Source organism: Halyomorpha halys, unplaced genomic scaffold (genome assembly GCF_000696795.3).
Source record: "Halyomorpha halys isolate HHAL.00 unplaced genomic scaffold, Hhal_1.1 Scaffold507.1, whole genome shotgun sequence".
NCBI lineage: Eukaryota > Metazoa > Arthropoda > Insecta > Hemiptera > Pentatomidae > Halyomorpha > Halyomorpha halys.
In genome coordinates, this window is record NW_027105013.1 from 290,388 (window position 1) to 303,746 (window position 13,359).

Here is a 13,359-nt window from a genome sequence, read left to right on the forward strand (position 1 = left end):
TAAAGTTTTAAGGAAGTGGGGAGACAAAATCGAAGACCCACCTGAACGATAGGAAAACTTCCAACGAAGTCTCTCGACTTTACGTTTATTTGCTCCCAACAGTTTTTGAAGTTGAGGGAAAAAAAGGAGAACACTTCCAGGATGATACAAGGAGATTGACAGGGAATAAGTAGTTATGTCAGAATAATCTAGTATTTATTATTGTTTTATTTTTCGAACAAAAATAGAAAACAAAAATTTATACATATCATGTAAAAATGAAAATTCTTAAATGATTTAAATATTATTTCCGACATAATTTATATATTTATTTCTAATTAAAAACAACTAATATTAAAACTTTTTTTAAAATATAGATGTCACATTAAAGCCTCGGAGTAATAATGTCAAGATTTATTTAACGGGGTTTTTATTTTCCGATAAATAAATATTAAAAGACCCTAGTGGGATTCGAACCCGCGACGCCCTTATTTCCTCATCCCAATGTACTCAGCTATTACGTCATCTAGCCCTTTCGTACATTTTCCACATTTTTATATACAATGTTGAATTCCCTCTAACTTTAACTTTAACCCTCTAAATCTTAACTGATTCCTTATAATATACCAAAATCATTTCATAATTATAACGAGTTTTGTTTTTTAAATAAAAGGACATTAACTATATCAAATCACCGCAATTTCACAATACTACTAATATGTGATTTTTCCTTCTCGGCCTTTTACTTGTGTGAAAGGAAAAAGAGTAAAGTGATTGCTAACGATACCTAGAAGCCATTTGAATTTCTCTGTTTTCGTGTTTTTATTTGTCTACAATAATATTTTATCTATTTTTATTTTTTCTAGGACATATTTTTAAATAAGCGATAGCCTGTTTTAACACAAAAAATAATTTTTGTAAACTCTCAATTAACTCCGGGATACAGAAAAAAAAATCTGTTGAGAAAGGTCTGAAAATAGAATTAAAACGTAATTGGATGCAAAAATGTAGTTCTAGAACAGCCATGACAATGAGAACAGTTGTAAAATATTGCAATATGATTAATCCATCGTGCCTAGCAGAAAGAAATGTTTCCTAAACGACTGTGAGTCGTGGTAAGCATTTTATTGAAATAGAATTAGAAATATGTCCGTTGATTGTTTGAGTATCATCCATATTATAGAATAATGATGAGAGATAGCTGACCGTGTATAAATTATATGAGGAGAAGATGGTTGGGGGTTGCGGTCAAAATATAAAACAAATAAGTTGAAATAACGTATTTAATTGTGCCAACGTTTCACGCCAGAATTTCTAGCCTTCATCAAGGCTAAAAACAAATAACAAGATAACAACCAATGAATACAAAAGAATAAAAACATAACAATAACAAATAAAATGATGAAAGAAGTGATTGCATTCTGTACAATTATTTACTTTATGTTATTCTGTTTATTTTTTTGTATTCATTGGTTATTATCTTGTTCTTTGTTTATAGCCCTAATGAAGGCTAGAAAATTTGGCCAAAACGTTGGTACTATTAAATAAGTTATTTCAATTTAATTGTGTTATATTTTGACCTCTCCTCCCCCCCAACTATCTTCTCCTCATATTATAAAATGATTAATAAAATAATATTAAAAAAAAATTTAATATTACTTTGTTCCAAACCAAATTCCAGCAGAAATTTCTTCCACCCCCTTTTTCATTTCCAGAAGAGGAAAGGCTCATCAGTTCATTTCCAACCAATCGGAGAAGCAGTAACAGGAATTAATCTAAAATAATTGATCAATCAGGATCTTGGTAAGGAAAAGCAGTGGAGGGTCGTTATCATTTCAGAAGGAAATTACGATTCCATCCAGTTACAGTGCTCTAATGAAAACCAATCGGAACTATTGTAGAACAGCGAGTCTGTGTCACGAGTTGGGATAGAATCGAGAATCGAAAGCTGATATCGATAAGAGAAACGATTAATTGAGGTTTATTTTAAAATATCTAGGGAAGGGGGGGGGTAAAGTATTGAATAATTTCATAAATCAGGTTTTTATTATTTCAGAAATTCAAAGTGAAATCAGTGGACGTTGTTTACTACGTTTATTTTTAAATATTATGAGCCGTAATTAACTGATAATATTGACTTGAACAGTTCATAGTACAAGAGCCGGGAAGAAAAAAAGGCAGTCATCTCACCCCAATTTTCGATTACTTTAATGAAAACTATGTATAATTACTACTAAAAATTTATGAGTCTGCAAAGTATAGGAAGGAGGAATAAAAAATGGCGGTTGTTTCAAAACCTTAAAAAAAACATTAATTTTTCATTCGGAGCTCTATATCTTAAAAACTACCAACAAAATTAGAAAATCTAAGAGAACATTATTTAAAGAAGAGTAAATTTGCTGAAATATTAGCCCTAAAAGAGCGATTTAAGTCCAATAGTTCTCGAGATATAGCTTTTTAAAAATTTATTTTGAGAAATCTATATCTCAAGAACTATGAGACGTACAGATCTCTATTAGCATTCAAATTAAAGCTAGTTTAATGGACTAAAAGTTTATCACCTTTACCTTCGTAGAAATAGTATTTTTCATGAAATTTGCTAAAAAAAAATTGATTTATAGTTGTTCGGACAAATTTTAATTTGCCAAATTTATATTCATATGTGAATATCATAAAAAATACTACTACTACGACAAGATAAGTGATATAAATTACTATATAGTAAGTTAAAATGCCTTTATATTGAGTGTTGGCAGACATATGTGCGTCTTATGGGTCTAGAAATATATGTTTTCAAAAATTCAACATTTTATACGAACATCCAGAAATTAAATTCTATTTTGTTTATTTTGTCAAATATTATAAAAAATACTAGTCCTACAAAGATAAACATTATTAACTATTTTATATTAAATTTAACTAGTTTTGATTTGAGTGCTGACAGACATCTGTACGTCCAATGGTTTCTGAAATAAAGTTCATAAATCATTTTATTTCAGCAAGTATCATGAAAACTACTATTTGTATAAAAAAATAAATAATAATTTAAATCTAATAGAACATGTACAGGTTTTTAATGGGCAGTTCATTCCAAATATCCATCATATATAAATAAAGGAAATAAGAAATATCAAGAGTTTTCCTTAAAAATAAATAATAAAATTGAATACCCTTTGCCAAAGGTTAAATAATAAAACTAATATGCTACATTGCATATGGTGTTTGATCTCAATAACAGATTTTTCTATTAAAATCGAGCAAGGAAGTTGTATAGAACTTCATTGTCAGTTAGAAATACACGGTTGTACAGAGTTTATTTAAAATTCAAACACAAAAGAATTAAAAAAAAAAAGTATATTCCCGTTCAGTTAAAAGAAAACACATGAAGTGGAAACCCTCACTTTTGTGATAGAATAATAATTACTAATCTCTCTCTCTCTTTTTCCTTATTTTCTTTTTTTACTTTCTATCACGATAGTGAGTGTGTGAAAGAGAGAGAGAAACTCTGTGATTGGATGAATTGATTCCTAGCCCTATTCATCGACAGTGAGGGAGGGGGGGAGTTACAAGAGAACAAAGCTACCGATCCCGACCCGACTCATTCACAGTCAACTCAAAAAGGTCGCTCAGACCGGAGAGTATTCGTTTCAACACACGGGACGGACAATGGCTTCGTTGTGGAAAACAGATAAAGCAAAAATTGCAGATGTGGCTTTCACTTGATGAAGAAACAAAACAGAGATTTATAAAAGATACTATCGATAAAAACGAGGAATCAAATAGTTTCTCAATTATCGATTTATAACTAATAGTACAAGAGAAGAAAAAAGGCAATTTTTTCACCCCGATTTTTGATTAATTTAATGAAAACTATCTATAATTACTAGTCAAAATTGATGAGTCTACAAGTATAGGTAGGAGAAATAAAAAATGGCACCTGTTTCAAAAACATGAAAAAATTTTTTTCTTTCGGATCTTTTATCTTTAAAACCACCACCAAGACTGGAAAACTTAAGAGAGCATCATTTAAAGTAGAGTAAATTTGCTAAAATATGATCCATAATAGAGCTATGTACGTTCAATAGTTCTCGAGATTTAGCGTTTTAAAAAGCAATATTTCCTAAAAATGTACAGATCGCAGTGAAAGATCAGTAGTTAGTGAATTTAATTTGAAAAATTTATATCTCAAAAACTATTTGACGTACAGATGTCTAATAGCCCTCAAATTAAAGCTAGTTTTTTGGGCTATAGAGTAGTTTCTATTGGTTACCTTCGTAGGAGAAGTAGTTTTCATGATATTTGCTAAAATAAATTGATTTATAGTTGCTTGAGGATTAAATAGACGCCATTTTTTATTCCCCCTACTTATACTTGGCAGCCTCGTCAGTTTTGACTTGTAATTATACGTAGCTTTCATTAACGCAATAAAAAATTGAGGTGAAATAACTGACTTTTTTTCTTTCCGGCTCTTATACTCAGATGGTCGGGAGTGCGGTAAGGAAATAAATAAAACTACTCATTAATGTTTGTTTGCTAGAAGTAATAAATATAAAAAGTTTTAAAAATAACAAGTAATAAATATAAGAAACAATAAATATAGATGGCTAACTTCACAGTGGAGGTAAGTACATTTCCATTAATTTTAGAAACAATTCAAGCAAAGGATCTTTCTTTTAGGAAAATTACAACATTTCAATTAATTTTTCTATACAAGAGAACATTTAATTTTAATTTATTTAGTTTATTTATTAATTAATTTAATAATAATTAATAATTTAATTTAACCAACAATTTAATATTGAATAAATTCATTGAATTCGTAATTAATTTAATTTTAATTTATTTAATTTGTAAATCTAATGGAAACTTTTAATAAAACGGAAAGTGTTAATTTTCTCGAAAATTAAAAAAAAAAATTGATTCTAGAAAAACTAAATTTTCGGACCGCTATTGGTGGCTAACAAAGATGGTCAGAATGACTTCAGTAAATTGCTAGGATACTACTAGAAGCCAAGACATTTTTTGCGCTATGTTAATACTAAATTAATAGTAAACGATTAAATCTAGTCATTAATGATAATATTTATTATTAAATCCTATCGTTATGCTTCGTCCTGAACATAGTTTATAGGGTTATTTATTAATCCTGTGTTTTAAGGGTTATTTATGAACGTACCTAAGGAACACCTTACTGAAGGTTTCCTTTAAGAACATACGTTTAGCTTCTCCTAGCAAAAGTTTTGTTTTATAAACGCCAATTCGCCCTTTTCCTTGCTAAAAATCTATAGTTCTTAAGGAACTCCTTTAATTTAATGAGCATTCGATTCTATAAATTAAATTTTCAAGTTGTCATTTATATAACGTTTTAGTGACAGGCCAATATGGTCAGAATGACGTCAAATGGTGACTATTAGGTAAGGAAATACTTTTTACGTTTTTTACGGTATGACATTTTCGTTCTACAATTAATATATTTTAAAAAAACGATTAGCGATATTAATTATAATTAAATGTTCCTTATGAAACAATTGCAATAAAATCATTGGGGCCATTGTAAAAAGCCTATATGATAAATTGATTTTCTGCATACAAAATGTTCAAATATTGACTCTCTGAAATCCAATAGAGCCTCATTTATAAATTTCAAATAAAGCAATTTCATGGTCGAAAAGGCTTTTCAAATTGCTCTTGTAGTTTAGGAAAATTGATTATGCACTGTAATTCAGGATAAATCAATTTTCAAAGATTTGTTTTAAAATCAGTGGGTGGCAATATACGCCATTGAGGTTTATTGGATGCGTCGTTGTGTCTCTACTATATGACGGAATATTGATTACGTGTGTATTTGAAACCCGTTGAAACATGAAAAGCAATTTTGTGTCCAATGAAATTTCCAGTTTTAATTATTGTTTATTCCTTTAATTATGGTTTTATTAACATCCTTTCACCATTTTCATTAAATTCCTATCACAGAATCCTATCTGAGCCTTTGTGGTACATTCTTTGTTACTTTACTGCTACAAATATTCGGGATGATATTCAACATTTAATTCTGGCTCCGTTTGTCAGGAATAGAAATACATAAATCACCTAAAATATTTGATCACATCATATTTAAAATAAAAATATAAAATAATTCACCATATTGGTTCTCCCATCAAAAAATATTTGTGTGCCGTAGACCTATCCCTTTCGGTATTGGGAAAAAGGGAGTGTTTAGTAGTTGTTGTTATTTCGTTTTAAACTATCCAACAAAAAATATTTCGACCAATATCAACGAAAGTTAGAGTACAAACTGTAATTTTTTTTTTCAAAATAAGGGTTGTTTCTTGAAATATTTTTTTCTAAATTTCTGCAGCCACTTTTAATTTAATACTAGAAAAAATAGTTTTTGCACATTTTTGATAGGCCAGAAATAATGAGCTTTATAGACTTTTGTGATAAGATTATTTTCTCATAAAAGTGTACATATTGGAGAAACGTTTGTTAAAGTTTCATTGGCGTATTGAGACCAAAATAAAAGGTGAGAACAATCAAATTAACTACCATCAATCATAATATCATTTTATTTTTAGGGAAAAAAAGTTTTTAATAATGGAAAAATTAGGATTTATATATTTACCCCTAAAAATATAGTAAAAATTAAAAAAAAGAATAAGATAAAAAAAATTCTTCTATTTTAGAACCTTTAATGACCGCCATCCGGGCTATCTTTTCCTACAACTACTTCATCCGGTCAACAAACTGTTGTTGTTGTTGATTGTTGCTTAAAGGCGCAAAACAAAACGCGAACGCAAAACGCCTATGGCATGATAAAAGTAAAAAAAAAATGATAAAAATAAATAAATAAAAAAATAAAAATCGAAGAGGAGTATATCCAGAGTATATATGGATATCGTATATCCATGATTAATTCATTCGGTCAACAAACTTCTTCGAAAGAATCCCATTGGAGTCCTATATTGCCTAACCATGGTTGGTGGTCAAAATTTTTCATTTTGTGGAACCGCCACTAAATGAAAAATTCTGAGCTGATAAATATTTCATCTACATGAATGTAATATGCATTCAGCACCCTGTGAATTACTGAAGATTTAAACAATTCAAAGTTTTTTTTTGTTGCAAAAAAAAAAAACGGTATTTTCCACCTATGTGCAACGCCAATTATAGATTATTTAGTACTCATATTTTTGTCTAAAGTTTAAATAATAGACCTTTGTAATCAAGTAAAACATGTAAATCTCTCTAAAATTGAAAAGGCAGAACTAGATTTTTTTTTTTCAGCTAAAAATCATATTCCAAGATAGCTTTTCCGAAGTGAAACCAGGTATTGATTGCTTTCCCAAATTTCTTCTTATTCGATTAAATTGTTTTTCACTTATCTCCAGTCCTCTTCACAGCTTTCGGGTAAATAGGGGCTAAAGAAAAGTAGAAAAAGCCCTAATGACGGAGCTGAGTAGACCACACTCATGAAAATCTAATACCGTATCATTCTTAATTTCATTTTCGCGTGTCATTTATCACAGATTTATCTTATGGTAACTATTCTAGTATATTTTTACACTATTTATTGATGTTTTTTTGCAGTTATTTAATCTTACGTTTTCAAGTTTAAAAAAATATGTTATTTAATTTTTTCTAATACGTTTTCACTCAAATCTATATGGCATATATTACTATGTATGTCTATGAAATTTTTAAACAAATTCCAAGAACATATTAGTAGTGGAATTTAAAAATGTACATTTTTTAAGTGAAAATATTTCATTGAAACATCTTAAAGCCTATTAATTATTGAATTCGAAAATCTTTAATATAGTAGGAATATTTTATATACAGAGTGCAACTCTTAAAATCCTTGGAACTTTTGCTGGCGATTCTCAATCTTGACAAACAATTTTTCAATTTTTTTTTACATTTACAATGTATTTAATATGACTGATTGGGTGAATAATATATAGTATAAGAGTCCGGTGAAAAAAAAAAATAATCAGTTATTGCACCCCAATTTTTGATTACTTTAATGAAAACAATGTATAATTACAAGTCAAAACTGACGAGTCTGCCAAATTTTTTATTCGAATCTCGTTATCTTTAAAACTATCCACAACAATAAAAAATCTAATAGAACATCGTTTAAAGTAGAGTAATTTTTTTAAAAATTTGAGCAACAATTGACCAACTTACGTTCAATATTTACCGAGATACAGTTTTTTAAGAAGCATTTCAAAAAAATCAGTGGTTATAGAATTTACCTTGAGAAATCTATAACTCTGAAACCATTCAACGTACAGATGTCTATTAGCATTCAAAGGTAGTTTAATGTACCATCATGTAGTTTTATGACGTTTTTCTTCGTAAGAGTTATTGTTTTCATGATACTTGACATAATCACGAAATGTTGATTTCTAGTTGTTCGGAGAAAACTTTTTGGTTCATGATGTCTTCCAGTAATAAAATTAAAGATATTTGAGTATACTATTAAGTGGGTTTTAATGTTTATCTTCGTAGAGGTAGTTGTTTTTACGGTGTTTGCATATGAATATGAATTTTGCATATTAAATTTTGTCCGAACAACTGGAAATCAATTTATTTTAGCATATGAACTAGTTTATAGCATATTAAGCTAGCTTTAATTTGAGTGCTAATAGACTTCGGTACGTCTCGTGGTTCCTGAGATATAGAATTTCCACAATTAATTCACTAACTACTGATTTTTCAGAACATTTTTTATATAATTTTGACTCTCCCTCCCTTTATCTCCCTCTCCCTCTATACATTTGTTCCCCCTTTTTTTTTTATTATTCTCATACAACTGACCTGAATTGATCATAGAGCACTAGAACACAGAGATCTCTATTATGCATATAGGAGACAGAGAGATAGTTTCCTCTTCAAAGGATAATTGCACTATAGTCTATATGGAACTGCATATCCTAATTCTATTCGAAACGTCGGGTAGTCGGACCTCTGCAGGCAGAATCATGCAAACGTTTGGATTGGCACAGTCAGAGTAAGGGCAGTTTCCAAAGGGCTTTTTGCTCGATTAGGCCTTTCAATTTGCAGGTATGTACACTATAGCTACCGATTGGAATAATAAACAACCTGAAGCAATTTTCTAGTACTAATTGATGTTCTCTGTAGTCAGTTGTATCTATGGCGCACTGGATCAATAACTTCATTACGAATATTTCCCATAAGTCCCAGATAAGTCGAATTCTTTTCTTAAATATTCCTATGTTTTCATCTTTATGATTATATTGAAATATAGTATAATATTATACTAGGTACTCCGAACATGGCAGTAATCCGAACTGGCGTTAAAAAAAAAGTAACTTTTTTTGAGAAAACTATTCAGGCAATAACTTTTTTTTAAAAATAAAAGTGCAAATGTTCTAAGGACAATTTTAACATACCGATCTATAGGCAACTTAGCGTAATTACACTGAAAAACGAAATTGTAAATTTTTAGTTTCGATATCGGGTAATCTATTTCTATGGAAGTGAGGAGAAAGGAAAAACATTATTAAAATACAAAGTTGTGCAGCCCAAACTTCATTCGATTGCTAGTCAGATCAGACAATATTTTTAATCTTTTTTTTTTCTTTTCTCCTTATTTAATATATTTTGTTAGAATTAGAAATACATTATATCTATTGTATAAATCATTTGATGGTGTAAAACTAGTTTAATAAATAATAGGAATATATAAAGTACAAGTTTGTTAGTGAACTCATTTTTTATATATCACGTTTTAAATAAATCCATACAAATAGTATTTTGTAGTTTTTATTTATAGATTTTTGTTTTTATTCACTTATGACTGAAAAATGTTATAATTTAAAAAAATTTAATGACCACATAGCATTACTCATTGATTAGTGACCAGCTACGTCAAAAGACTCATAGTACCTGACAAAAAAAAATTGTTTAAAATAGATTTATTTTTTAAAAATTTAAAATCCTACGTATAATTCTTGATGCTCCTTATTACGTTACAAATAAACTCATTCACAAAGACCTCAACATCCCATTCGTTGGAGATTTGGCCCAAAACAGATATGCGTCTTTTCATTCCAAACTCCTTAACCATCCTAACCCATTAATTCTTAATCTTTCATCATTAACAATCCCTGATAATTCTCTGAGGCGTCTGAAAAGAAGATGGCCACGGGACCTTCTAATTAAAATTAATGTTTGAAGAACCACCAATGGGTGGTTCCTTCCCAAGATTTTCAAGTGTATATGAAACATACAACATATTTACTTACTGTATTACTTTGTACAGTTGTAAATTGCATTAAATAAAAATAAAAAAAACAACTTTAAATTGTCAAGTTTTCAAAAAAATATATGTAAAAATTAAAAAAATAAAAATAGTTAATTACAATCATATTGTTGAATTTGTTTACACCAATTTTCTTAATATTTTATTTAATCCAAACATCTCTCTACAGCAATTAGTTCGAATTACCGAGTTTGCACTGTATTATTATTTTATTTATATTATTATTAATATTTTACTTACTTGACCATGGGGTCCGGACTCCCACCCCTGGACGTGCAGGTGAGATCCAGAGGCTTCCCCTCCGTTGCGGTAGGACTCGATGACGGTCCCACCCTAGGAGCTCCAGGTGGGGTGAGTACGGTGACCCTGTAAGCTTGGGAATGGATATCTTTTCCGCTACCGCTGACTTTGAGGCGGCACTCGAACTTTCCATCGTCACGTTCGTAGCTGACGTTGGAGATGTGCAAGTCGTAACGACCTTCCTCCGGCCTAAAGTCCAATCTGGAAAAATAAAATTCGTAAATTAAATGGTAAATAAAAACTATTAATAAAATATAAAATCAATAAATGAAATGAATAGATAAAATAAGTCTAATGACAATGTCTAAAACGCATATATTGGCAGAATCTAATTCTGGAACTCGAGAAATAGCAAAGAATTGTGATCATTAAAGTGGTCAACCCAAGTCAATTTTTGTGTCATTTATTTAATACCAGATCTGCCTGGTGGGCCTTACATGTAAAAGGTACATTTTTTTTTTTTTAAACTGATTATGGAGGGTTCTAGTCTCATACAAAAAAATAAAAAATAAAATAAATAGATTAAAATATTAATTCTTAATAAAAGATAAAAGTAAAGTTAATAACAAAACAATGTCATTTATAGATTTAGCACAATATATAATTGACTTCTAATGGGAAAAAAGAGAAATTAAGATAAAATAAAATTTTAGAGTGATAATAACAGAACTGATAATTATAGAATTTATAACAGGATGTCTTGCAGCAGCCTGGGCTTCAGTCTTCGGGTTCTGGTTGGGTTTCCCAAGTTGTAGGTAAGAACTAAAAGAATTTTTTTTTTTTATGTAATCCTCTATTGTCTCTATTTGTAATTCCCGATGCAATTGGCTGTTTCTTACAAACCAAGAACCATTCACTGCAATTCATACGACTTTATTTGAAAAGATTGTAATTTTTTTCCTTTTCGTAAAGGATGCCGCTACTTCCATTGTAAACTCGAATTCGAAATTTTGCACGGTTCTTTCCCTTCCTATATATTCCATATATAGTTGAAATATGCAGAAAAGAGAAATTAAATAATAATATCAATGAATATGTGTGATGGATTAGAAATAGAAAATATCCATAATGAAAAATATACGAAATAAAAACTAAATAAACCCTTTTTTAAAGAATGCTACAATGGACGAGGAAAAACGCTTGTTAATTTTGTACTCGAAACCAACAGAATAATCCCTCTACACGCTGTTTTTTTTACCATTCACTACAGAATGAATAAAAATATAAAATGAAATCTGTAAAAGTGGATTAAAATTTGTTTTAATTAGAAAAAAGTAATTTATACGACTGCTTAGAGTGGTATATATAATTTTTAAGGAAAATAATGCAACTGGAGAACAAGATAAGCATACGAATATAAAAGAGAGGATCCTTTATACCAAGGACAACCATTGTCTATAGAAACTGGAATCTCTCTCAGAGGAGTCCTTCTAGCTACCTTACACATTACAGGTGAAGATATATCATACCACAGAGCATGAGTGTAACCTATACGCTGCCAGTATTAATCCATATAAAACGTAAAGTTTTTAAGATGCCTCAAAATGTTTGCCAAATTGACTATACTATTTTATTAGTATCACCTACTATCTACTTAATTCATTGTTATATATATTTCCAAGTTTTTTTTTGTAATTATTTTCTTTTTTCTCTGAATAAGGTTATTATATCGCTTAGTTTTTCAGCCCGATTGAACGCCAGATATTCAGGTCGAAACGTCGACACAAATAAGTCTTTCTTATTTGTGTATCTTTGCAGGTAGTACAAGAGCTGAAGTGGCCAAAAAAAAAGTCAGTAATTTTATTTATTTTTTTTATTACTTTAATAAAAACTATTTATAATTATTATTCTAAATTGATAAGTCTGTCACGTATAGGTAAGGGAAAAACAAAATAGCGGTAATTTAATAAAATTAATTTTTCTTTTGGGGCTCCATATCTTTAAAATTATCAACAACGCTAAAAAACCCAATAGAATATCATTTAAAGTAGAGTAAATTTGCTAAAATATGAGCCCTAATATAGCTATTTACGTTCAATAGTTCACAAGATATAGCTTTTTAAAAAGCAACATTTCATAAAAAATGCACTGAAAAATAAGTAGTTAGTGAATTTATTTTAAGAACTCTGTATCTCAAAAACCATTCGACGTACATATGCTAACATATAGGTAACACTAAAATAAAAGTTTATTTAATGTACTATAAAGAAGTTTATAAGTGATTTCTAGCTCTTCATACAAAACTTTTGACTTATGAAAAAATATATCTCAAGAAGTACAGATGTCTAATAGCACTCAATTGAAAGCTTGTAAAATGTACTATAAAGTAGTTTACAACGTTCATCTGCGTAGTAGTTGTTTTTATGATATTTATAAAATAAATTCACAAAATGTTAATTACTAGTTGTTCCGACTGACTTTTTGGTATGAAAAATAATATCTCAGGAAGTATAGACGAAAAGAGGTCTAGTTTATTAGAACTCAAATTAAAGCTAGTTTATGACATGTAACTTTGTATGGGGTAGTAGTTTTCATGATATTTGGTAAAATAAATTGATGTGGACAAAATTTTATGTGCAAAATTCAGTAAAAGTAAATTTGCTGTAGGTGACATAGTGACATGATACAAACAAGTGGAGAATCTACCCACTGATAGAACTCCAATAACATTTCTTTCTTTTTTTTTTTTTTTGATAGATAGATTTATTTATTGATAGATATTACAATCTGCCACACAGTTGTGGGCAATAGGTAATATTGATAAATGTTCTCATACATACTAAAATAAAAAA

The 13,359-nt window shown here is 29.2% G+C and overlaps 1 protein-coding gene across 5 annotated transcripts in view; it reads right to left on the reverse strand.

Moving 5' to 3' along the window:
• Positions 1 to 13,359, reverse strand: part of ed (echinoid) — a 470,092-nt gene that overhangs the window by 28,741 nt on the left and 427,992 nt on the right. For all 5 annotated transcript variants that reach the window (XM_067047437.1, XM_067047430.1, XM_067047419.1 and 2 more), the window contains exon 3: positions 10,508 to 10,768. In XM_067047437.1, the coding sequence (XP_066903538.1) occupies positions 10,508 to 10,768 (261 nt within the window). The remainder of the gene's footprint in view (positions 1 to 10,507; positions 10,769 to 13,359) is intronic.